This window comes from Gavia stellata, chromosome 5 (genome assembly GCF_030936135.1).
Source record: "Gavia stellata isolate bGavSte3 chromosome 5, bGavSte3.hap2, whole genome shotgun sequence".
Classification (NCBI taxonomy): domain Eukaryota; kingdom Metazoa; phylum Chordata; class Aves; order Gaviiformes; family Gaviidae; genus Gavia; species Gavia stellata.
The window spans coordinates 54,851,208-54,878,048 of NC_082598.1; the positions used below are offsets into that span (position 1 = coordinate 54,851,208).

The following is a 26,841-nucleotide window of genomic DNA, read 5'->3' on the forward strand; positions in this document are numbered from 1 at the left end:
CTGTATGCCATGTATTGCTGTGCTCCTGTGGGAGGACAGTCACTACCTTCCCTGTGTATCTGAATAAGATTAATGAATGAAGTGTAATAAAGTGTCAAAAAAATCAAGATCAGCATCTTGGATTTGAGTGGAAGAGGCTATTTACAGTGCTTATTTATCACATCCACCTTATCTGACTTTATTTTGTATGTTATCTTAATGTGTAATGATTACGTAGTTATGTACCCTATCCTAAATTCTTATTTAGGGCAAATACTTTCAATATTTTTTCTATCCATTTTTCAATCATTTTTTATTACTATAAAATTGAATGTATTTTCATCTATGACTACTATTTTTCCCTAACAAAGAGCTTTAAAGCATAACAAAGACAAGACGTTGAGGCCAATAGTTCTAATAAAAAATGTTGCTCTGTATTGATAGTCTTTCTTTTCAACTGAGCCAAAAGCAGCTGTTACCCTTCTGATAATAGGGACTCATATAGGAACTTGAAATACATCAGTAACTATATTTTACAATATACATGAACATTTTTTCACTTCTACTGCCCTTGTAATTCTTTAAGTCCTAAATCAATGTCAGGCGGAAATTACGAAATCAAGCCCATATTGAATGGCTCATAGCAACATATCTATTTATTGAAAGCCCCAATTATCCTGTATTTCATCCCAGCAAGCATGCATCACTTTGTTTAGTTTGCGAAAAGGAGTTGATCAGGTCTCTGTTTTTGAGCTAAGTCTGCATGGCGCAGGATGAAAGTTGTGGCACAAATGGCTTTTCCTACAAGGAAGGCCCCTTAAAAATGGCCTTGCAGAGGAGAAGGATTGCCTGAAATTTTTTCTTGATTAAATTAAAATGGCAGTGGTTTCTCAGAGTTCAGAGATCCCAGAGTTGCTGCAGGAAGGCAAGACCATTTCCACGTAAGCTCAGGAGGGGCTACTCCTGGAACACGGCTGCTATGGAAAGGTAATTCATGGCTAAGTCCCAATGCTGGAAGAGGTTTAGTACCTTTCACAAGGTAAAAGGGGAATTACACACTTGCTGGCCAGAGACCTTACTGAACAGGTTCATCTCCTCACAGAAAACACACAATGAAAACCTGTTAACTTACCTACTGATTTGCTTCTTTATTAAGTTTGAGGTGCACATGCACGTTGTTATTGTCTGGGTGCTCAGTGTTAGCCCCCTAAAATAATATCGAATCACCTGTTTGAGCATGGAAGAAAATACAAAGAATTAAATGCATTTCGTAAACAGTTTAAGAGGAAAAAAATAGGCCAAATTCATCCCAAGCAGCCTTGAGAGCATCCTTTTTAAAGTATTTATGTTGTGAAGATATCTGCTTTATGTGAGTCTCTGAACATCAAGAATACAGGCAAATATCATTGCAAAGCAGAGTAGAAGGAAGCTTTGTTAGTACTGATGAGGCTTCTAGTCTCCCAGCCTTCCTCTTGTATGCAGAGATGAAAGAAACAATTGAGGCAGCTAAAAAGATTTTAAGTTAGAAGCAATGAATTTAACTAATCACAGTATGCAGACTGTTCAGTGCTGTCCCACAGTTTAAGAACAGATACATTACTGTATGTTTCTGTACAGCCTACAATTGTTCTACATGCTTTATCTAGTAAACACCACACGCACCTCGGCCCACAAATTTTCAAAGCAGAAAGTGCAAAGCAAAGAAATGGAGACGTGATTGCTCCTCCTCTCCCTCCTGCTTTCTCCCCCACTATTAGCTACAGCCTGTACCAAGTACAGCTGCTTGTACTTCCGTATCCCCAGGCAACGGATTCCTCAGCCTCACTCAGGGACAGAATTTTGCCTGAACTATATTACTAGATGCAAAGCTCCTAGCCCACTCATTCCTTTTAACCACCAGTTACGTTTTTTCACTTATAATCAAAGCTAAATTCTTAGGCATTGTCCAGTCAGAGCATAAGACCTATTCTGCTAGCTGCTTCACCACTCTTTATCCATGAATCAAACTATAGCTACTTTTCTACTGCCTTTCTTTCCAGCCCCCCCGCCACTCATTCTCCCCAGTGCTGTTTCTTCAGTAAGTTTGTTCATTTAGGGCTGTTACAGATGTACAGATGTTACAGACTAATACCTGTAATACTAATCCTACAGGTGTTACAGACAGGGCATACCTCCAAAACTCAGAATTCTAAGTTCCCCCTGCACCTTGGTTCCACACACAACATGAAGATCCCATCTCCATTGTTTGGGAAAGGTTATGTTACCATAACATGGTTCTTGCTACAAAAAGCAATGTCTTAAGTCAGAGCAGAATGGTTAATTCTGTTGTAGGTAAAGCCTAAAAATTATTTGCTACCATCAGCTGCGGCAGTTGGGATATCAAGTTAAAGAACAGCATTACCCAAATTGTTGCTTGATGAACTTAATGAACAGCCTGATGGCCAGTACATGCCTCAGCTCTCTCTGCTGGCTTCTTTCCCAATAGACTGGGAAGACTCTGGTGGCTTGAATCATGGGGCAGATGGAGTGCTTGGGGGACAGGGAGAATGAGACCACAGTTTTCAAGTTGAGCATGGCTTCTTGCAAGACCCACGTAAGAATGCAGGAGAAAGACAAAACCTGTCTGTAGTCAGGTCTCTGTCCTGCTCTGACACCCCACAGCCCAATGCAGTTTGTATAGATGAAAGATCAGGCCAACCAGATAAATTTTAGTCAAGAATTTTAATGGAAGATGATACCATATTAAAATAGTTGTATTTTCTTAGCAGATAATAGCCACACAATATTTTTTTATAATTAAGTTTGTGATGCACATGCTGTCTTAATCTCAGTGATCTTTCCACGGGTAGTTTGTTACACACTTCAGTTTTGAACTGATTGACAAACTATTTTCCTGTTGTTTTACATAGCATTGAGCACACTATAGAAGCTACCACAATTATACTATAAAAGTGATAATCATAAGAGGAAATGAAAGGCTAGGATATTTAGAGCCTGATTCAGTAGCCATATAGACTAGAGGGAGGCATTCTGATTAACTTCAGCTGAGATTAGATTAGACTCTTACCCATTAGAAAATAATTCCTCCTTGCTGTTTAGAGCATCCACATATTCTGAAAGCTATCACAGGGAAATAAGCTCTCCATATATTTTGTAAGGGAAATGAAAAATTTCCCATTCTGCCCTTCCATAATATTCATATTAATGGTAGTGCTTAGAGACCTCCTTGGGGAATCTCAAAGCTATTGCTTTTTGCACCCATCCGCAACCTTGTTTCTTCATGAAACCACCAATCTGGGTACATGTTCTTACCAACCATACTTCATGATATAAACAGCTATAGAATTGGAAAGCATCTAAAAACACCAACTCATTCTATAAAGGCTCTCCTCTGATAGCTGCTTATCTACCTTTTTCTGCAGGAAATCTACTAGATCCTTTTCTCATTTCCCAAGCTGTACATTTCTTTGTTATCTACCCCGTCTTACTTGTATTGATGGCAAGACTCTGCGCTGAATTTCAGCGATGTGGCCTTTCACATAGACCCAGATCTCTCTTGATTTCAGCCTTAAAACCAGACCATGAACATTATACCGCTTCTTGTTAAAAAGATCTTACACGTGCTTTAAATTCTGTATACTCAGCTGCCCATCCTAGAAGGATGTACAGACCTCTTGCAGAGAGCTGCTAAGAAAGGCTAAGTACAAAAATAAGAAACTAGTCAATTGTACAGTTACATACATCTCCTCTCAGGAGATGAGATTAATTTCAGGATCTAAAGCAGAAAACCAGACGCTTAAGAATTAAACATACTGGAAAGAAGTAAAAATCAGTTTGCTTCAAAAAATGGCGTAACCTTTTTCAGTACCATATGGAAAACCAGCAGAATCTTAGAACACAACTGGTGTTGATAATGGCACACTACTGGCTAATCATTTTTATGAAGGTCACCCTGATTCATGCAGCCAGGCAGCATCTCACCACAGTCTTTCACTTTTCATTGTACTAGATCTTACCAAACGCAAATGCCACCTACTAAGCTGCTTCCCAAGCAATACTATGAAATTGAGACCAGAGGCTTTAACTTGTTGCTTGAAAACTGATTGTTTACAACAGCTTACAGAGAATTAAAATTCTTGGTTTTAATTGTACAGTAAGTGTTTTACCTTTAGATCTGTCCTCTCTAAGGCATGTCAGTCTTAGAAAACTATAGCATTTTTAAGTTAGAAGTCCTTGATAACGCAGTATTTTTTCCAAGCTTCTCCAGCACAAGTATTGCATCAGTTAGAAACTAAGCATACCATATGCATGCCAACACATACTTTCACAGTAATATTTAGTACTTATCAGCAATTAATCATGAATGTTCTTAGGAAGCTGTTAAACAATATTATTCTAATTTACTTATTTTATAGCTGGCCTAAATGGAGTCAGAATGATGAGGAAATCTTCCTAGAGCATCAGCAAAAGCCATTCGAGAGGTGATATGAAAAACATGAATCCTCATCTCAGGCTATTACTCTTAAAATTTACATTCTCAACTCTACTGAAACAAGAGGCAAAATTCTCATGACTTAAGCCAAAGCTTAACAGTAGCCCAGATGGAAAAAAAAATATTAAAAAAGAACCAAAACCAAATTGCCACAGATTTGCAGCTTTACTTTCTCCCCCTCCAGCATTTCATTCACAGTCTTTGAGATTTGTGTATTTCTCATATTCCAACAGGCTCAGAGACACCTGCTTAATTTACAGTCGAAATAGAAGCCACAGGCAACAAGGAAACTAAAAAAAATAAAAATTAAAAATAAAAAAAGGTGGAAGGTGTTTCCAGGGTCTTAAAGAAGGTCATGAGCAGACTTGGAAAGAAATCTGCTTTATTCACTAGATCTTGCTGCCACCCTAAAAGCAAGTTAAGGATTCAAACTTTGGTTAAGGACTGAGCTATTTCTTCATACTTCAAAGCTAAGCAAAGTAGGAAAGGCAAAAACTTGGAATTCTTCTGATATTTATGAAGACTAAAAAAAATTACCTATCAGGAAGTAAAGCTTTTAGAATTTCAGTACAATAAGTGAACAATACAAGATATGTAACTTACTGTCCTCCTGTCAATTCAACCTCCCTTTTCATGTCTTTTTTTCACTTTGCCTCTTAAGATATTTGAAATTGTTCATATTTATAGGTAACTGCACAGTCACATGTTGCTTTCAAGCCCCTCAGAAAACAAAGCTTGTTAGTTGAGTGTCTAGACATGGCCAAAGTATCTAGCTTATTCTGCTTTATTTAGAAAAGTAGGCATTATGTGACTAGAAATATCAGCTGTCACCAAATCAGCAATGGTAGAAAACATCAACTGAATTACCATGGAAAACAGAAGAAAGAATCTGTTAGCATCTTGCTAAGCATTGCTTATGTACAATTGGGAAGTAAGTGTTTATTAATTCTTTTTGTTAAGGCTGCAGCAGTCATTCTTCTCCTTTTAACTTTGTGTTTTAATACAGTCTAATTATACAATCATAGCTTCTTAAATAATAACGTAGAATATAATTTTATTCTACTCTGAGATCCACTTCTGTAGATTTTTGCAACATTGCATGCACCGTGCATGTATTGCACAGGCCAAGCCTTTTAGTTGCTTACATGATAGCTACACAGACATCTGGTTTTATACAGCATTTCATACAGTGCCATAACAGCATAGAGTTAACATACAACATGCAAACCACCTAAATTCAGTTACATTTGTTGTGTTCGTATCTAAGGAATACTGTGCAACTCTCAGAAACAGAAATTGGACATTACTGGCAAAGAACTATATTAGTAAAATCTCTCCCTTAAGGCAGTGAAGCTCTTGAATGTCTCAGCCAGGGGACTAGGAGTGTTTAGTTAGAGGGGTTTTATAATACTGTCTGCACGCTAATACAATCAAGAGACAGTACCCACCAGAGGAAGTTGCAGCCTAAGTATTTGATAAAAGACAGTGAGGAAAGAGTTAGGTAAAACTACAGATAATAGCAAGATGGTTAGCATTAGCAATAACAAACCTGTGTTCCTGTCACGAGGTGTTGATGTGTATGAACCAAGTTGGTCTTTGAGCCTCCTTGATCCCAAGACTGCTGTGTGTCTGGTTAGTTGTCCAGCTAGAAGAATGACCTGAGGAGTCAGGGTGCATGCCTTGAATACGCTGTCTACAACAGCATTCACATTTCCCTGGAAAAAGAGTCACTTACCTGAGACAGCATCCAGTTTATCACCCACATCTTGGCATCACCTGGCCCCTTGAGGTGCAGGCTGTTCTGCAGTCGTAGGGCATTGCTAGTTGCCCTCCGGTCAAATTGGTGGATTGTCTTCTGCTAAGGAAGTAAAAGATTTCCTAAAACAAAACACTTTGCTGGGCTTTCTCAGGCTGTATCCTACAGCCTTTCAGATACAAGAATCTTCTACAGGTCAGCTCCTCCGTGCAGGCTGCACACTAACAAGCAACAGCCCTCACGCTGCTGCTTGGAGTTGCTTCGGAAGGCCAGGTCCTCTCACTCCCCCCAGGCTTCATGATTTGGGGCAAGGCTAGCACTGACCCCAAACCCAAGACTCACCCCAGCTTTTCCTAGATCCCTGGGCCACTTGTTACTTTTTCACTTCTCCGCATAATTTTCTTTCTTCCCAGGGCCTAGCAGGACCCACAAATACACTTTATGTTGGGGTTTTTTGGTTTCATTTCAGTTTTTGCTTCTTGGGCTTTTCCCAACCTACTCCAAGTCCCCATGGGTTACACAGAGACTGCTGCTCTGGCTGCTTTGGTGGAGACCCACAGCTCCTTCGAGCTCTTTCAGCTAGCAGTACCGCTCTCACACAATACCAGGCTGAGCCTTTTGCCAGGCTCCTTTCAGCAGCACCCTGCAGAACGCCCCTGTTCTGCACCGGACTGTGACCATGCCATGCTCAGTTCACACCCTTGTTCTTCGAGAGTTGGAAGCTGAGAGACAGCATTGCACTCAAGGCCTGGGAGTAAAAATTCTAAATTAATTGCTGTGTGCAGGTTTATTCAGTTAATTGCATGAGATGCTATAAATACCTATTTACCAGTGTAGGAAAACTGCCTGATGTTTTACTGTATAATTGGATTCCATGATTTATTTCCTGCTGTATGAAATAATAAGCATAGGCTGGCTTCAGCTGTGACTTACGCTCTCATAAACCTACAGTCATTTGTTTGACTGCAGTGGAAATAATAAGGAGTTGCATAGAGTTATAAAATCAACCGAAGAATCTGCTGTAAGCATATTGCACATGGAGAGGAAGGCAGAGGGAAAGCGCTACATTCAGCTTTGAGGGCATTTACCTGCCTTCTATATATCTAGTAGAACTTTTTCATACTGCTTGGCTTCTTTATTTTCAAATAGAATTCAGTAGTGGAAATTACTACATTTTAAAACTAAAATCTCCTTGGAATCCAGAACAAATCACCTGCCAATACTGAAACTAGTAGTATTTTATGTCTTGTTGCTGATAAAAACATTTCTGCTATTATATTGAAATCTCAGGTCCACCAGGAGAATTTGACTGGAAGTATTGAAAAGTCTTGAACAGTAAACTCATCACTGTTCTTTTGTCTGAAATCAGAAACACATGATTTTTCTCGTATGTATCTGACATAAGTGGAATATGAAAAATAAGCAAATTTTATTGCAATTAAATCATGGACTTAAATCTGGCTTGTATTTGACTGCTGCCTCAGCGTAACATTAGGGAGATTGCGATACTGGCACATTTACCCGTCCCTTCAAACATTCTGCCAAACTCCTGACTCTGTAGACAAAAGAAATCCCAGAATACTCATGAGAGAGATTAGGGCTTGTTGGTGTTGATATCCTATGGTCCACACATTGAACGTATTATAAGGAGTCTACCAAAAATACCCCTAGATCTCCATTTGGATCCATTTTAAAATTGTATTTGTTAGAATGAACCAGTTCAGAAGAGGGCCAACTGCTGCATCAGTTGTCATTAGCAAATACGCTAGCAACAGTTTTATCCAAAAAGATCAATGCTACGTATTTTCAGTCCTTGAAGGCACTATATTAAAAGACAGCATTCTGTTAGCATTTCTAGTTCACTGTTTACATATTTACTATTTTAGCAATGATTTCTAAAAGAATAACTTATGAGACAATACCTTCAATGCAGCTGGAGTTAGGGCTAAGGATAGCTGCCAGCAATTTAAGATTAACTGATTGCAAAACTGTTCCCTTTATCTCTGAAGCAAGAATGAGTAATTCAAGATTATTTTTTCTTCATAAAGCAAAGATTTTAAGGCTACATTGATCGATTTTAATCAATAAGCAAATAAACCAAAACTGTACTTCCGGTAATCAGTCTTACAATTCTTGAAGGAATTAAATAAAGGGAAAGGGAATTTCAGTACAAGATAGACAGAGCAATCCCAAAAAATATCTTTCAAATTATTAAAACATGAATCTCAAAATACAGTATTGCTGTGTCCTGTCCCTTGTACACAAGTGCACAGAAGACATGGAAAAAGCAGCAAACAATAATAGTGCAATATAACTACATGAAGCTTCCTTTCCTTGAAAAAATAAAATTAATGAAACGTTGCTCTGTGTTCTGTAACGGGGTTATAGTCTTGCAGTCAAAGAATTGATAGGGTCCAGAATCCAGTGATTTAAAAGCATACACAAGCAGATTCAATATAAAAAGTAGGGTCAAGTTTTAACACTGAATGACAGCGTTGCATTATAAGTTTTATCTTTACAGTGTTCCGACAGGAAAAAAAAAAGGTAAACTCTCCGTTTATATAAGTGGCAATGTTTTTCCTAATGTCTACATAGATAATGTGGTTTACACTAGCTAAGAGTTTGCCCCTAACGGTGTTTTTTGACTACTTTCTATTTTCTTAATAAGAAGAGAGAAAACATGTAAGCAGGACCTTTCTTCCTTTGGAGTTCTAATCCTGCTGTTTTTTCCCCATGCGTGGTCATCATTTTCTGTATGTCACATCATAATTTCCTCTGCAGTAGCCAGTTTGGTATCACAGAAGATTATGACTTCATGTGAAAAAGTAAGAAGCAGAAGCAGATGAATGCCTCAGTACAAAAACCATGCAAAGAGGACCTAATTAAAAAATAGAGGAAAATAAAAATAGAACATGTAGAAAGAACTCTTCCCCCACACACACCTTGGGCTACTGTAAATTAGTTCATCCTTAAAAAAAAAAAAAAAAATTAAAAAAAATGTTATCCATAAAGCACTGGTTTAACCTAAGCAATATTTTGGTCAAAAAGAATGCAGGATTGGAGCCAAATGCAATAAAGATGAAGCACTTAAAGTAAAATGGCAGTATGTCATTTAAATGATTTGATAATTAGACCCAATTGCAGAGTAAAAGAACATGAATTGAAGAAAAGAGAATTCAGGTTTCCAGTTGCAAGACAAACCCAGAACATTTCAAAGTACAAATCTTAAATTTCAAGCCCAAAAGATCATTTTTAAGAAATGCTGTCAAACAGTTTGCTAGCTGATTATCTGAGAAATGGGTATATTTTTGAAGCCTACGTATATAACAAACACTATAACAACACGGCAACTTGTGATTTCTGGTGCTTTTTAAAGGCTAAATCTATTTTATGCATTTTGAGTCTACAAACCAATATAGGGCCCCTACAGAGAAATATCATTACGTATGAAATTGTATTGTGAAACACAAAATTCACATTTCAGAATGAAGATACAGTAGCAAAAACTTAGCAAAGAACTGTTTGGAAAGCAGTGGCACTGTGGCCATCATGATGTAAAGATATGACAGGCAAAAGTAATACGGAATGTTCATACCTTACCTTTTTAGTGAGAAAAAAATATAGACAAGCTTTCAAACAACCATTCAGTACATCACTATACTGAACATAATTTTCTATGTTTTTACTTAGTCGTTATTTAACTAGCTATGATGCCATCATCACCAGAATCATAGACACCTACCTAATTTTTACCAGCCTATGGGTTTACTCACCATATACACACTTAAATAACAGCGTGCATCTTTGCAGGACCGGGATAATTTCTGAAGTACAAATGACTTCTAGATTGTAGTTTAAATAATAGACATGACGAAGAGAAATGTTTGGAATAATGGAGGAACCAGACCAATATATTTTAAAACTTAAAAGTTGAGTAAAACACGAGTTTTTAGAACTGTCTGAAACTGTGCTGTTTTTTTCTTGTGAAGACACAGTTCTATATCCTAGTAGAACATTAATAAGAAATGTTTTTGTCCCAGTCTGTGTGAGATGCATCTGCTTCTTTAATGTCATTTGGATTGGCAGAGCTTAAACTTTATTTTTAAAAAAGGGCCCAGTATGAAAACAACAAGGCTAATTTAAGGTTTAGATTAAAAAGCACTAGGTGAGCTATTTGCAAAAATATTTTCTGATATCTGCCTGTACTATGGCACGGCCCTTTGCCTGATGTAACTGTATTTCCAGAAATAATAGCCTTACAGTGGTGACAAAAATCAAAGTACTGGTGCATGTGTTTTAGAAATAACTCATTGGCTGTATATAGCTTATGCTTTACATTGTTTTCATACTTCAAGCTGTTGCTTTAATTTTTTTTGCCTGTTACCCTTCTATGACTCAGTTGTTTGTTTTAGGGCTTAGTAAACTGGGGAAGAAAACTCAAGGGAAAATTATGCAAACATCTTGGGAAAAGCAAATTAAAACTACTCTTAAGTGCTGCATTTTAAAGACCTACCAATCATATGCACTAAAAAAATTTTGGTCTTTGACTTGGGCATCCATTGGAGCAGGCATGGCTGGGCCAAAGGGAAATTTGACAAGACGGTTCATAGGGAGAATGTGAGCAGTCACAGTAATTTGATAATCCACATTAAAACCCAGCTTTGCATAAAACTCCCGTGAGCAACTCAGGATAGAAAAAGAGACTGTACTAATTCTTAGAGATGGTTGCATTGCATTGGGCTACAGAACACTGTGGAAGTAATAACTCATTCTGTAATAAATCTTACTGTACATTTTGTAGGAAAAAAAAAATCCCTCTGGTCTCTTGGGTTGTTGTCATTCTGGCATCTTTAAACAGTATTACGTCTACTTAAAAAAAAAGCTATACAACAGCATTGCCCTTTGTGAGCTGTAGTGAAGCATTTTTAAGCAGAAATGTGAATGTTCTCATTAAACTGTTTAATCACTGATCTCTTAGGAATAGCAAATGTTTATTTAAAAAGGTCACAGGAAAAAATTTCAACACAGCTTCTGAGAGGCTGGAAGCACGTTAAGTGTGGGAGTTCATAGAGCTGCTGAACTGCAAGGTAATGGTTGGATTGAGAACAAGACACGGCCACATGCTGTGATCTTGTTTTGACTGTAAATGATTTGGAGTTCGGTGAGTATTCTTGTGTGCAAAATCTGTTCCTTAGCGACAGAGCAGGGAGAAGCTAGTTGGTAATAAGTACGTGGAGCATTCTGAGTCAGAAATGCGCTGCTTCTTGGGGATGCAACAGGGTGTCATAGCCTGAGCTTGGAGCAGGTAGTCAGGACCTTCAGAATTTTCCTCCTACATCGGTACAGGATTCTCTGGGGCCCTGCACTAATGAGCTGATTTAATCATCTCAGACACAGGAAGGCAGCACTGGCAGATCCTAATTATAGCACTAGCGCAGGTCTGTTCTTTACCCAGCTGCCCAGGGCAGAGAAGCAGCTACACAGGGTGAGCTCTAGCATGGGAAAAAGGTGGAGCAACAAACTCAATTAAGGCATCTCTTTTACAAACCTACCAACCTGTCTAGTCACACCAAAGTCGGGCACTTACAGCCTGCCACCTACTTGGGAGGGATCCTGAAGTTCATTTTACTGTAACTTTTTGAGTATACTATAGAGACAGAGAGACATTTCTTGGAGTGAGATTTGTTTCTGAATCTGTCTGCCTTACTTTTGCTGTTTATACAGCGGAAGCTGATTATCTATCTACCTAACAAAAATATTGTGTGGATAAGAATTTTGTCATGTATTTGAAGTGAGACACTATTACGTACTTAAGGATACAGCAGTTTTTCATATATAACTTGTTTGACAAACCAGAGAGAATGGAAGTAAAAGGATACATGAGTTAAATTTTCATTTGTTGTAAGACACTGTCACATAATTCTTTTCAGTGGAGTTGTGCCAAATTCCATCCAGGTAAGGAACTTGGCTTGTAAATGTTTTTTTTTGGTTTTTTAACCCTTACTTTCAAACCCTCACCCAGCTCTACCTTTATATTATTTGTTGCTTACATATTTTATATGTAGTTCCATATCAAGACACGGGAACAAGCTTGACATCTGATTCTTATCTCAGGCTTAATTTTATCATGGTTTTAGTTTGTTGATTTCAATTGCATTATAGTAATTTGAGGACCACATTCCATCCATCTGACCTAGAATCAGTGATTCAGTTTTGTTTGGCACACCTGTTTTCACACACAAAACAGGTGAGTCAAATAAAAATCATGTATTTGCATAACTTTTGTAATAATAAATAGAAGAGGGTACATAAAACAGGATGCTGGAATATTCCACCCAAGTTTGGTTTTTTTTCTCTGACGATTTGATAAACATAAGCACTGATGAATCTGAACACCTGACTATATTGTCTCATTATATTTTGGTGTAGGACTGCCTTTCATTTCAGCATTATGCGTACGTTTGTCACTGCATCAAGGATGTAAGAGATTTATTTCTTTTATATTTCTCCTTTTTGATAGTCCTTCCTTGACACAGAATCATATCTTGAATTTGTTTGACTCTAAACAGATTCCAGTTTCTCCTTTTTCAAAATGGAATATACATACCTGCAGTGAAACACAATCCCCTGATGTCCTGATTGTGTTCAAGGCGGAGACAATCATGGCAGTGACGTTTTCGTTTTCCCTCTGTTGCATGTATCTCAATTGTTCTGCAAAACACTTATTACTTTGGTAATAAATCTAATGGTTAAGATCCACCAAGAATTACCCTTACTCCTACTCGACTCAGCAAATTATTTGAAATCCCTATATATACTCCTTATTTTATATATATATAAATATGTGTGTTTATATTTATGAATATATATAGTGTAGGTACATATTCAATACTTATAATCCCTTTTTATATATTTATATATAGTATGTAAGGGGTATATATGCCTCAAATAGTATTAACAAGAATTGGAAGATTTAGAAACTTCTTTTGGCAGAGCTCTGGAAAACTTTATAGTGGAAGATCATATTATAAACGTGGACAACCTTGGTTTTCATACCGAATATGTTGCAGAATGAGGAAGACTTGGTAGCTTGACCTTTACATATGATGGAGAGAGAGAGGAGTGATGACAGAGTGGTGATTAACAAGGGAAAGAGGAGATTTGCTTTGGGGCCATTAAGAAATTGAGGAGAGGGGTTTTTTTGTTTTGGTTTTTTTTTTCTTATTTTGCAAAACTTCTGCTTTAGTGATTTTTTCCCCCCAAGGTTTTGTTTTCATTGATATTTTCCAGTTGATTCCAACTGTAACTCACTTGGAAATCTCTCCTTTTGGAAGCCCTGGCATTTAGGTTATTGACTGTTGTCTGTTGCTGATTGCCTGCTGGGAAAGGAAGTGGTATTGTCAATTACTGTAATAGAAGGCCAATTTTCCCTTTATTCCTACACTGATACATCAAATTTTATTTGCTATACAGAAAGAATTCCATACAAAGATTGTGGTGTGTTATTTACAAAACCTCAGAACACTGTAGGCTATTATAGATGCAGGGTGAATTTTTCTTTTAGCCATACAAAAAGAATCTGATAGTGGTATTAAATTTCAGGTAGAGAAGTACAAAGAACATCCTGTGTGGCAGGGTGAGTGCATGAACAGAGTTTGTGACTGAGAACTAGTACCTCTGTCTGCTTTGTCCTTTTTATTCCCCATTTTGTTTTTAAGTAACCTAAGCAATTTTATTTTCTGTATTTCAATTTCTCGATCTGCATAACGGCAAGAGTAATTTACCTGGTCCACAAGGGTGTATGGACTGGGCTTTGTAAAGTCCTCAGAACCTCCCTCTGGCAAAACCCAATGTATCTTGAGAATATTATTTATTGGCTCCAGTGGCTCTGCCTCAAACACTGAACTTCTTTACAAAGGTATTAGTGCCAGGTGGTTAATCCCTTTTCTTGTAGGTGTTTTCACTTTCCTAGCTCTGTTGCAGTAAAAGCTGGCCCTCAAGCATCTCTCTAGATGAATTTGACAACACTGCAGGAATGACTTCACTCTGTTTAAAACCTTCATTTTGTATGATTACTGTTATGTTCGGGACTCTACGGTGGGTTTTGGTTTCATTTTTTTTAATGTAACTCTTTGTTTTACAGATGAGGGCAGGAATGCAGTTGACCGTGCAGGTGGTGCACATATTGTAGTAGACCATATAAGGTCACTGTGCAGTAAAACAGATCCAGCCAGTGAGAAGCTCTTGACTGTCTTTTGTGGCATGCTGATGAACTATAGCAATGAGAATGGTAAACAACACTGAAAACTTGCTTTATGTCTACCAGGAGAACAACCCCATCAAAAAGAGAGATAAAAGTTGAAGTCAACTGTAGGTTTACATTGTGGAGACTAACACTAAGTTATTCTGAAAAGATCAAGTACCTCAATTCACATACACAATTTTCTGTTTCAGTAAAATTATGTTCCCAAAAATACTAGATATCTTCCTGATGCAATTCCATATAGCATATCATATAAAATTTTAAAAGCAACATCTGGAATTTACTTCTTTGTCTAAAAGCAAAACATGGAGATGTATCATACACCTTAGGAAAAAAAAGATTTACAGAAGTAAACTAGCAGACTACATGAAGTCCTCTCTTTTTCGTTTAGTATCAAACAACACCATAAGACTAATTTGTCACAGGCATGCAGTTTTGTCTTGTTGACGATTTGGGGGTATATATGCCAGACAGTTTTCCTTAATCATTTTTCTCATTATGAAATGTATATAAAACCACATATTAGTTTCTTCTGAGATAAATGGGGAATAATTTATGTGTAACACTCTTCTGTGTCTACAAATGATAAGTTTATGTTCTTTATCCCATTAAATGGTGGACTTAGCGGTGTTAGGTTAATGGTTGGACTTGATGATCTTAAAGGTCTTTTCCAACCTAAACGATTCTGTGATTCTATGAAATGGAGATGTTTAGGGGCTGGGACAAAACTACAAGATAGAATCTGAAATGAGAAATCCTTGACCACTAAGGGTAAGAAAAGAGTGTTCTACACTAGTTGCACAAACATACTGGTATTTTAGTACCTAGTTTTCTTCTGCACACAAGCATGGTAATATGCCAAAGCATATTTTACAGCATTCACACATTTCCAAGTTTTTCAAAATTTGAATCTTTAGGAAAATTGGGATAAATGAGGAAGTCTAAATAGGGACTGTTCTCCTGACCTGTAATGGCACAGATTGCAAATATAGTTAGCTAATCACATTGTTTTTTCGATCTTGCCCATTTCCTGAATTGTAGTGTTTTTCCTTAGGAAGAAATAGCTTCTTTATTAGCTGCTCACCATTTCCTTAAAGAAGTTATCACTTGCTGTAACTCACTTTCCAAAGCTATGTCCCTGAAACTCTTCTAGTTTTCAGGATGGTCCATAGGCTTAATTTTCTTATTTTTTTTTTACCTTTACTGTATAAATTTTTAATCTGCTTTATCATATCTTCTAGCATAGTTTCCTTGTGTGTTTTCTGTGCTATCTCTCTGGAGCTCTCACTCTTAGTGTTACTTATCCACCTCCAAATATCACTGGTTTGTGTATCTCATCTCCTTCTCTTGTTCTTACATTCTTTTTTCCCCTCTTTTCCTAGTATTATCTAAGAATACTTGTTTACAGTACTTCTTCCTTATTCTCCAAATAGCAACTTTCTAGTTCCTTTATTTCGTGTATTTTTGCAGAAACTGTTTTGCTTGATGTCTGCATGAGTGTCACATTTTATTACATCTCATAGTGTTAACTCCATATTTTCTTTATTTCTTTGAATACTTGGAGCAAATAGATACTCTCACCTCTAAGCTACCAGAGTCCTCTGGATTAATTACTGAACATCCAGTATATTTGGTAGCTCAAGACAGACTAGTCCAAAAGCACTGTGTAGAGATACTATATCCGTTTTGCTTCAATGACGAAGCTCCCAGCAGATCTTCCCTAGGAAAACTAATTATGAGATAAATCTCCCAAACAAGCAGCTTCTGAACAGTTTAACTGTTATGAACGTTGAATAAATGACTCATTCCATCTAGTAAGATAGCTTATTCTGATGCAATCAGTAAAGCAGTTGTGTAGTTCAGTGACAACGGAGAGGATTCACTAGCTGCTCTCTACTCTGCTAAATGACAACTTTCATCTCGCATGAACTAACGAACTGACGCAATAATCACAGGAGCCACTGAAGCAATGTCAGAAGTGAGAAATGTAGGAGTATTCCCCGCTCCTGGATCTGGGTGCACACCACCATCCTGTCCTACCACGACATCGGGAAGGATTGCTGGGGGCTTACCAAACCCTTACCTTACCCCACATACTTGGTGGTCTCCATGAGGCAGGACCTTTTGGTAGGGACCCAGCTCCTGTTTGGCCCGGCACCCTTGGCTATGCTGTGTAAGACTTGTGTCCTGTAGTTCCATTGTGAATTTGCCCACTGACTGGGGCAACCACTGAGTTAAACCCCAAATAATCTGCCAAATCAATATTTTAAAAAAAGTTAGAAGATTAAATTTGTAGAAGAAAACTCAGTGACCATACCTGCAGCACGTGCATGGAGAGACACGTTGTTGGCCTGTCTTGCCAGTTTTGTTTTAAGAGGCACAAGTACAATTGGACCATAGTTGTGAACTGCTCTAAAAATACCACCTGCGGACCATTGTAAATTTTGAGGACAACAGTCAGTGATGTCAGATATGAGCCCAAGGCAACCACTTACTTCCATGCATTGCAGCATCAGGTGGATAATATTCTGAGTAAATACAGTTCTTTGCTGACCAATTAAACATGAAAACTCAGATTGTCTGGACAGTTAATTGTGCTCACAGATTAGCGGATGCCATTTTCAGGATTTACTTGCTAAGTCTTGATCCCATGTTATGTATGAAGAAGATAAACACTGCATTGGTTTTGCTGAAGGATGAGGAGTACAGGATTGCAGCCTAGATTCCCAGATTGCTTTGTCAGTAGCTATGGAAACAAATTGGACACAAATAAAAAAAATATTGGAAATGTAAGAAGGAAGTGTTTAATTCTTTGAAATAGCACTTCTACCTTCTCTTTTCTTGCTTCTGTAATCTTTTCCTGCTTAGCATGCTATGTTACAAAATTACAGGTGGGGACTTGGAAGATTTCTTTACCGCTTTTAATGACTCACACTCTTTTAAGTTGCACTAGCTATCCAGATAAGGACGATTACACCACATTTGGTTCTTAGTTGCATCTAATTATCTGTGAACACCCTAATATTTTCTAATCCTTAGCATTTTATGAGCAAAGTGTATATAAACTTCTATTTGATTCTAAACAGTTCGTCATTCCCAGTCAACTAATTGACCTCTTTTTCCAATAGCTACTACTTTATTTTTAAAAGCTATCAACTACCTTATTTTTTTTTAACATGAGAGACTCATTCTTGACTACTTCAAGTTTTTGAATTAGCATACAGATCTATCACACAAATTTTACAAAAATGGCAACTAAAGAACAGCGACGAGTAATATTTTATTTTCCTAAACAGTGCAAATTAATGGAGCATTCTTGTGTCTCGTCCTGATTCTGGGCAATCAGCTTGCAATTGTAACTCCATTCATAACACTGTTGTCTAAGCTTTAAAAGTATGATTCTCTTTACAAGGTTCTTGTGCCATCTGCTTGTGTTCAGGAATTATTTTTGCCTGCTGTCTCTCAATTCTTCCTTTGCATCCTTGGTATCTTATAATTTCATTAGCCGCTACAATGTTAACAGAACAAATTCAGCTTTGGCACCTCTTGCAGTTCTTTTAAGCTTATAAGAAAAAAGTGTCAATTTTTAATTGCGTTGCTAGAAATCAGAGGGTTTTCCTGATGGGACACATCCCTTTGCCTTCAGTCCAGATTATCTTGACCCTCTCTGTCATAATAATATTTTACTACCCAAATTCAATCAGACACAAAAAGCTCATCCCTGCTTTCCATTATTAGTTCTTAAAATGCAAAGTTGCAGGTATGGCTAGGAGCGAAACAAACATGTCACACATGTTTGTGAATGTTTTTGCTCATGGCTTAATCCCGAAAGAAGCAAGTCTTGACAACAGCCTATAATAATTCTTTCTTTGTCAAGCTATGCAAACTTTATTTGGGGTACAGAGCACCCGAGCTTAAAGCTGCTGTTTTGGCACCTCTCAGTGGGCTCAGTGTGTCATTGTGCTTCTCCCATTCTCAAGACTGTTATCATTACATATAGTCTCTGTGTAGCTATGAATCTGCTTAAGAGCAAAAGGCAAAGCAGGCTTGGGTAAAGAGTGAAAAACTAATAGCTAATCTAATTAATAATCCTATGCAAACACTCACGTAAAAGAGTTAGTGACATGAGTTGTTATTCTGCAGATCTCATAATCCTGTGAGCCAAGACTATTTACAACTTAATGGGATCAGTCTATAAGGTAGCTAATTGTCTCTTGAGATTTATAAAACAAACCATGAAAGCATTTTTAAAAAAATGCAGAACTTACGGAAGAACTAGGCCAATTGGCTTATTAGGTAGTCAAACTGGAGATCGGCAGTTAACCAGATAGAGTATGCATGTGTGAAAGTATACATATATTTATATATGGGCATATATATGTAGATAAAAAGAATTACGTTTATAGATTGCTTCCTCATCTCATTTCATATTAAACTTCAGTCTGTCAAGGTTGTCTTTCCTTTAGTGCCTTTGTAAAATGTAACATTCTGATGTTAAATCATACAACTGCCAAGCCTTTCTTACTCTCACAAAACTCTTAGCGACTGGAATGAATGTTGGGGACTGATTTGCAATATTTCAGTAATGCTTCCTTCTAAGACTTACCTTTGTTAATTTTCATGCTTGCCGTGGTTTTTATTTCGTTTTCATCACAGCTAAAGACGTCTAGCATGCTTTCAAGACCTAAATATACAAATGCAAAGTAACTTAAAGCATGTAAAAGCAGATGAAAAGTATGTTTCTTATGATAGTGAGATAATCAGTACAACCACTTGTATGTTATATGATGATTTAACATAGATGTGGGGATTGCAAGCAGGTTTCTCTAGGGTAGGAAATTATGCCACCAATTTGTACAAAACAAATTTTCCTTTAACATTATAATCATGGTTACTGGTGAAACACAAAATGACTAGTTGTTTTTTGAAATTCTGTCCAAATCATGAACTAGCCTGAATCAGCATTTTAAACTCAAATGCCCCCAATAAAGTTCTCAATTTGGGATATTCTCCCCAGATCTTACTCTTTGGAGTTTCCATGTGTGTCACCGAAGGACATGGAGCCATTGAAATTCAAGTTTTAGGTAGGTAATTCTTTGTGCTGGCGCATGTATTGATTGCCTTTTATCTACCTGTATATGCATCTGTACAGCATCACTGTCAGTGCTTTTCACCCCAAGAGAACACAGAGGCATCTTACTAGTGCAACATGTGATAGCAGTGTAAAATTTGAGACAATTTCTTTTGTGGCTTTAAGTCATAAATTCAGGAGAGGCATTCAGTTTTTCATCCTTCCTGCTCACTATTTATGAAGTTGTGCTTAGGAAGCTGATAGAAATGCTGTTTCATCCTGAGACACAATGTTGCCTGGCTTCATGGCTCACTTCAGTCCTGTGTCAGGCACCTGCTGGTAGGATGGATGCATGTTTCCCCTGAATTTGTCTCCTGCTCTAGTAGGGCCTTAACACTTCCTGCAATGAAAGACTGACATACGCAGTTATTCCAAGTTACCCAGCCTGCGGTCTTTCATAGGAGAGCCTGAGAACTGCTGTCAGTCCCTTCAGCTAAGACTGAACCACTCAGGTGTTTTTAATTTCTCTGAACTAAAAAGTGCTGTAGGTCTCCATACCAGTAAGAAGCCTAGTACTTTTCTCTTAAACAACTTCTTAATAGACATTGCTCTTGTATTTACTGGGCAAAGAGCCTCCTATTAGTGGCAATGACAGATGTCAATGAAAAGTTCAGAATTTGTATGGCAAGCCCAGGCTTAAGTATGAACATAGGAAATAGCTGCTGGCAGCCTTCTATTTTCAAGGATTTGCCTTCTATGCAGCTTTGTGACTCACAGGGTTGTTCTGTTTTTGGCAGAGGAGAAAATTTATCCTTTCGCTTACAGTGGTTAAGGCATCGATATTTACCCTATTGGCAATTCTTGTAATCCCGTTCCTACCACTGTAGACCATTTCTGTGCTCAGGTGCCATCCTTCTACTCAAGGGAAATGAGACTGGTATAGAGACAGGTACAATACCTGACTTTTGACACATTACAGTTGTTCTTTCTTGGTATATTTTCTTTTTACTTTTTTCCTCCTTGGGAATTCTAGAGGCCCTTTAATCAATCAGCGCACTTAATGCTCTCTTGAACAACAATATATCCTTCTATTTGGCTCTTAAGATTCCTGTTTCCTTTCAAAGATGGATATGGTTTTCCTTTTTCCACTCGCCTTCTCCTCTGCACTTTTTATATATATTTTGTATTAAGAAAGAGACAGCAGAAGAAAAAAACTGCTCAAAATAGAGAGGTTATGTTTCTGATGTCAGAACGCTTTGCCAAATGAAGCCCATAGAGATTGTCTCTTTGTCCATTACAGTTGGATAAAGTGATTTTAGATAGACTAAAGGCATAGTTTAGTAACAAAGCAATTTCTTTCCACATAATTTTCTATGGCATTTGTGGTTTGTGTCTTTGTTCTCCTACTCTCCATGACTACCATTTTTCCTTCAGAATTTTTAAGTGTCTGCAGGGGACAATCACAAACCAAGGACAAAACCAGATTATTTACCAGTAACTTGAGTTCTCCTACGCAATCATTTTCTCCACAGAACCATTGCAGCTCCTCCCTCCCCAATTTTCCTATTCAGAGATAGATTTTTACAGTCAGTTTGGAATGAAGTAGGAGGGTATAGTAGTGACTCACACATCTGCCAGAGGTAAAATGGCATTCAATGCATGCGCTAGTGCAATTTGTACTTACCTGAAATTTGACAACTTCAGCAGCTCTTTGATGTCTGACATCGCGTTCTCATAAATTTCTCTAAAGACCATGAATCTGTGGAAGAGGTAAACCCCCCACACCCCCCCGCCCCCCCAAAAAAAAGGAAATTCAGTTACTGGTAAGTAATACAGTTTTATTAAAGATGTCAAGCCATAAGGATTCCTGCTCATCCCCAATAACCTGTAATAACTGTGCCATTTACTTACTTAATGTACCAAATTGATAATTATTATCAAAGTATTTTACACTGAATATAAATGAACTAAACATTCCAGAATCATTTCATAATTTTTATTATATGAAAATTTCAAACACACTTGGCAGAATCTTGAAGGCAAAGAGTTTTCCAAGAGCATCAGATGATACTAAATTTGCTAGACTTCAGTTGTAATATGTTTTTATCTCCCTGTAAAAATCTGCATTCCACAGATATAAAAACTCAAATTGATTTCAGTTGCTCAGAATGAATTCCTTAAAAAAAAAAAGTAATTAATTCCCCTGTAGGTCTTGACCCAAAGCTAAATGAAGTAATAACAATTCTCTTGAATTCACTGGGCTTTGAATCCTTGTCTTCTGAGTCTGTAACATTTAAACATAGCTAAAGCGCTTAGAAACAAAGGAAAAAAGATGCTTAGGAAAATTACTAAACAACATCTGGTGTCTTCATGTCTGCTTCATTCTATTCAACTGTGAAACAATGTTTTTCTTCTTTGCTATGTTATAGGTAAAATGTGTAAGAGAAAATATCGTTATAAATAATCCTTTAAAACAATCATGTTTCTGCCTAACCATCAAAGCATCTTTCTATTTGCAGACATCTAGGAGCAATAACTTTCTTACTTGTAAATACTATAAACTTCCATCCTATGCAAGAAATTATCAGAATGGCTTCTAAGGACTTTTCTTAAACCTTCCATTTTTTTGTCTTTATTAAACTTTCTTTTTTCTCAAGCTCCTCATAATCTACATTGTGACTTCCTGTGTTTATAAAACTTCTCATGTTTATTTCAGTGCCAGTTTATATTCATTCTAATTTTAATTTTCCAGTTTTGATCTTTAAGGGAAAACAGTATATAGGAACATGCTCTCAGATAAATAATTATTTCACTGACATAGTTTTGTTTGATTTCAGTCAGCTAGCCTTGGTGAGCTCAGAATCAAACCCAACATGTATTAGGAACCTGATAACCACAAAATTATCAGTAGCTGCGTAAGCCACTATCCCTATGACCATATCAGGAGGGAATATTTCCGGGAATACATCCCATTGCCAGGGGCAGGGGGAATTATGAGTACGTATCTCAAATCTGGACCAGATCCTAGTGTAGAAGAGTAGAGGAGACAGACATTTTAATGCTGCTTAGCCTAGAAGTTGCTGTGTGTGAAAAATGCTTTTTTGGTTTAAAGAATAGTACTACGAACAGAAATGCTAACTCACTGTTGTTCTTTCTTTTTATGTAGATACCCTGCAGTCACAGCTTATCAATATGGGTGTTATTCCTACATTAGTGAAATTGTTGGGTATTCATTGCCAAAATGCAGCTCTGACAGAGATGTGCCTTGTTGCATTTGGCAATTTAGCAGAACTTGGTAAGTCCACCATATTAATCTCAAATTTACATCCAGTTTTCATAAAGTTAAATCTTAAGACTAACAAAAGCCTTGCACTGATGCTTGTTCCATTCCTTTTGGTATATTCAAAATTCAAAGCAAGCAGTTTGAGCTTATTTTCTCTAAAACCTATAGTTGTCTTTTTTTTCCCTTCAGTAACTGAAATTTATTTGGGTACTTAGTACAACTTTATGTTAACATTCTTCAATGCAACTAAGCACATTTTAAATCACCTAACAAGTGTTTCCTGAGCGCTGCTACTTACTGTGAATTATTTATTAATAATATAAATAAAGTATCCTGGTATAGCTCCACAAAGTTATTATCGGGATTAAATTTGGCTCATGGAAATCACTGAATGAAACTGAGACAGGCACAGTTCATAAGTCTGCCTATACAATATTCTTTTAGGCGTAGAGTTTTAACATGTTCTAGACTAAATACTTGCATGTATAAGTCGTGAATACTACTAAGCTGTAGATGTTATGTTTAGCAAGTTTAGTTAAAACTTCATTTAAAGTTTGTGGTCCTGCTTTGATCCAATGCCTTTGCAAGTGGATTAGTTTTCATTGGAATTCCACAAAGTGTAAACCAACAGGTTGTTAGGGTCCATGTTTTATTATCACTCATGCTTTACATTGCTGTTGTTCTTTTGCTGTTCTATTCAGTGAGATTTTAGTCTCATGAGGTTTTTTGCACTGGAGTACAATAATATAGCAGTTGTGATATCATCCTGTATTTCTAAGGAGATTCAGCAGTTCAAAATATGAAAAAAGTATCTATGAGTTTGTACTATTTGGTGGGCTGAAGTTATTCACAACTGTCCTAAGTTCATAGATTTCAAGGCCAGAGAGAATATCATGTTACCTAGTGTAGTCTGATCACATGCATAATACCTTTGCTTATAGCAAACAAGTCTACTTAAAAAAACAACAACAGAAAGAGCCATCAAAACAGCACTAAAGAAACTAATAGATCAGAGATCTTCAAGATGGGCACTAGGTATTGTGTCTGCACAGCAGAAAGTATAATGCAAGTCGTATACTGGAAATTCTAGTGCTAAAATGCAACTAAAACCATAAGGATATTAAATATAATAAATGGTATCTTCACTGAGAACTACATTTCGTTTTGTTTCCCTCTTTGGAAAGATCCAGTTTTGTCCAGCTGAGTAATAAGAACCGTGGGAAAGGGGCTTAACAGCAGCTGCTTCCCTTCCTGTACCCATACGCTGAAAAGATGCTCGTTCTTTAAGATTGGCACAAAATTAATTTAGCTTGTAATACTTTAATCTCCCTTAAGCAGTATCTCAGTCAATCGCATTGTAACTGTAATAATTTATTTTTGCCTTGTAACTTCAGGGAAGGTTATTGTCAGGTTGTCATTTTTCATCACTTAAGAGAGAACTGCGTTCCACAGATCCTCGAGAAGCATTATATGAAACTCTTACTCTGTGTCAAAGCAAGGCAAAAACCCAATAGAGTGGTGGTTCTGCTTTTAAAAATATTGGAAAGGTCAAAAATCTACTTAGAATATGTTATGTAGTCATGCCTATTGAGAGAAAACAAAAATGGGATGTGCACAAAAGGGTCTATGTCTGCAGTTCACGCTTTTCCCCAGTCCCTGGAGTCAAGGCTACGTTAAAATAATCCCTAACCATCCATTAGAGCAGTAGCAAAGGTGCTGGAAGGTTTTCTAACTACAGATGGCCCTCAGGAGGTGGCAACTGGAGAAAGCAGAACACCAGCCCTACCACCTGCATCCCCTGTAATACTGCCAGTGAGGAGGAATAAGGTACGGGCAATGGAGTAAGAGATGCTTTTGTGAATCTACATTTGAAGAACTGTTATCTGCTGGCTAACCTCCCGGTAGCAAGCTAGCCCATCTGTAAAACTGCTTTATGCTATCTGTGCAGTATGAAACGGCCCTGCAACAGCCGTGCACAAATTTCAAAGGAAATGTCACCATTATTAAACCATGTAAATATTAAAGCCTTCAGTAAACTCTTCATCTCTCTCACAGAAAATGCAGTATATAATCTGTTAGTCTTCCTGTTAAGCTGAGGGGAATCAAAGGCTTAATAAATATTTTTGTAATGTTACTGTTTCTATGGCTACCTTTACATTCTGTTGGACAGAAACAGCCCTAACAGCCTTGGTCATATATTTATATATTTTTAACAGCCTTAATCATAATTAATTCAGGTCAGTACACTTATCTTAAAGTGTTAGACATTTTTCTTTTCACTTAGTGACAAGCCCGAGTCTATTGTTCTTGTCTGTGAACAGCACTGTTAGTCATCTTACTGAATAAACCTGGTAATAAAGAGAAAAAAATAGTCCTACCTTTTGATGTGGTTTGTTTACTTGATTCTGAATTTTTCCTTTTGCTTCACAGAGTCAAGTAAAGAGCAGTTTGCTTACACAAACATTGCTGAAGAGCTTGTGAAACTGTTCAAGAAGCAAATAGAGCATGATAAAAAAGAGATGATTTTTGAGGTTTTGGCTCCCCTGGCAGAAAATGGTGAGAATTTGATATTTTTTTTTCTTACACTGTTTTTTATTCATTCCCTTATATGTATTTTGGTATATCAGTGTCTTTTTCAGGGACTAAATGCAGAGTAACTGGCTGCCTTGTTCAGAAGCCGCCATGGTTGATCCTTGTGATGACAGTTTCGCAAGACGTGAATAGGTCTTAATTGTCTGAGCATGTGACAGGAGCCAAGAAACTGGTTAATTCAATTGGCAGCAGATTGGCAATGTTGATGCTAATTCCACCTCTGATTCACTCTGTATATGATTATGTTATATTTTATTTCCCTGTACCTACAGCAGGAGTATCAAAAGCTGCATTTTCGAGGGCTAGACAACATTTGTCTGCAAAACGCTGGCTCAAGCGTTCATAGTGCGTTACAGTAGCGGCACGTCAGTCATTACATCATTTCCTGGGATCGCAGACCACTGGCAGTTCCATTTCCTATGGACATAGTTTTGCAAGGAGCATGTTAATTGGAGAGCTAAGAGTTGGATGCTCTCCCCTTACTGTTGACTGAGAGATCACATGAATTTAATTCGGGTGTTTGGTGGCGTATATTACGATAGCCCCAGGAGACTTGAGTTTCATTCACCGCTCAAGCCAGAGGGGGAAGTGATGTGTGCCCGATCACCCCTCTGGGATGTTCCTCCCAAATGAGCTCTGGGTGGTTTGTATAAGCTACCATCTGCACTTAAGGGAAATGAAGAAATGAGTTAACAGGTGGAGCTGGACTGAAGTGGGAAGCAGTTCTGAGTGTGGAAGACATCACAGTATTTGATGGCTCTATAACCTTGTTTTAATTAACCTCAGCATTAAAGCTTGTTTGAGTGGAATAAATTACTAGATAGAGTTGTAAACTCTAAAGATTTAGGTTTTCTCCTACTCTGTTGTCCACACACACTCTGTCCGTGTCTGGTTTACATAGTATAAATCAAGGTAAATTTTACTTCAATTTTAAAAGTTATTTTGTCTTTTATTTTAAGTGGTATGTAAAAACAGGATTCCTTTTTTCAGTTCTAAAAATGCACGTTTTGCCAAAATATATTCACTTATTACATAATAACTAACAAGTTGCTGTAAGATAGTTCTGTCCTTGGAGACCGGCACAGAATTAGGTCCAACCTTTTGCGAGCTTGACATATTTCAGTTCAAATGCTTAAATTTTCTTAGACTATGTTTTATAGTCACAAGAAAATTTGATAAGTTTACTGCTGCTGAACATAACTCAGGTGCTTGCATGTTACGAGGTAGTCAGCTGAACTCTTCCACTGTGGATTCAAGGCATGCTTAAATGAGTTCACTGTCCTGGTACTGTTTAGGTGCTTTTGACTGCAGATAATTAGCAATAGTTCAGCAGGCAAAAACATCTAAATGAAGTATTTGCAGAGTCTGGATTTTAGTGGTTGGGTTTTTTTGAGGATTTGTTTTG

General features: G+C 37.4%; 1 protein-coding gene across 4 annotated transcripts in view; it reads left to right on the forward strand.

Moving 5' to 3' along the window:
- The window catches only part of RAP1GDS1 (Rap1 GTPase-GDP dissociation stimulator 1), a 101,829-nt gene that overhangs the window by 61,102 nt on the left and 13,886 nt on the right, over nucleotides 1–26,841 (forward strand). For 3 of the 4 annotated variants that reach the window (XM_059817512.1, XM_059817514.1, XM_059817513.1), the window contains exons 5-7: nucleotides 14,371–14,517; nucleotides 22,728–22,856; nucleotides 25,275–25,400. In XM_059817512.1, the coding sequence (XP_059673495.1) occupies nucleotides 14,371–14,517; nucleotides 22,728–22,856; nucleotides 25,275–25,400 (402 nt within the window). The remainder of the gene's footprint in view (nucleotides 1–14,370; nucleotides 14,518–22,727; nucleotides 22,857–25,274; nucleotides 25,401–26,841) is intronic. The other variant, XM_059817515.1, reaches the window with a different exon arrangement.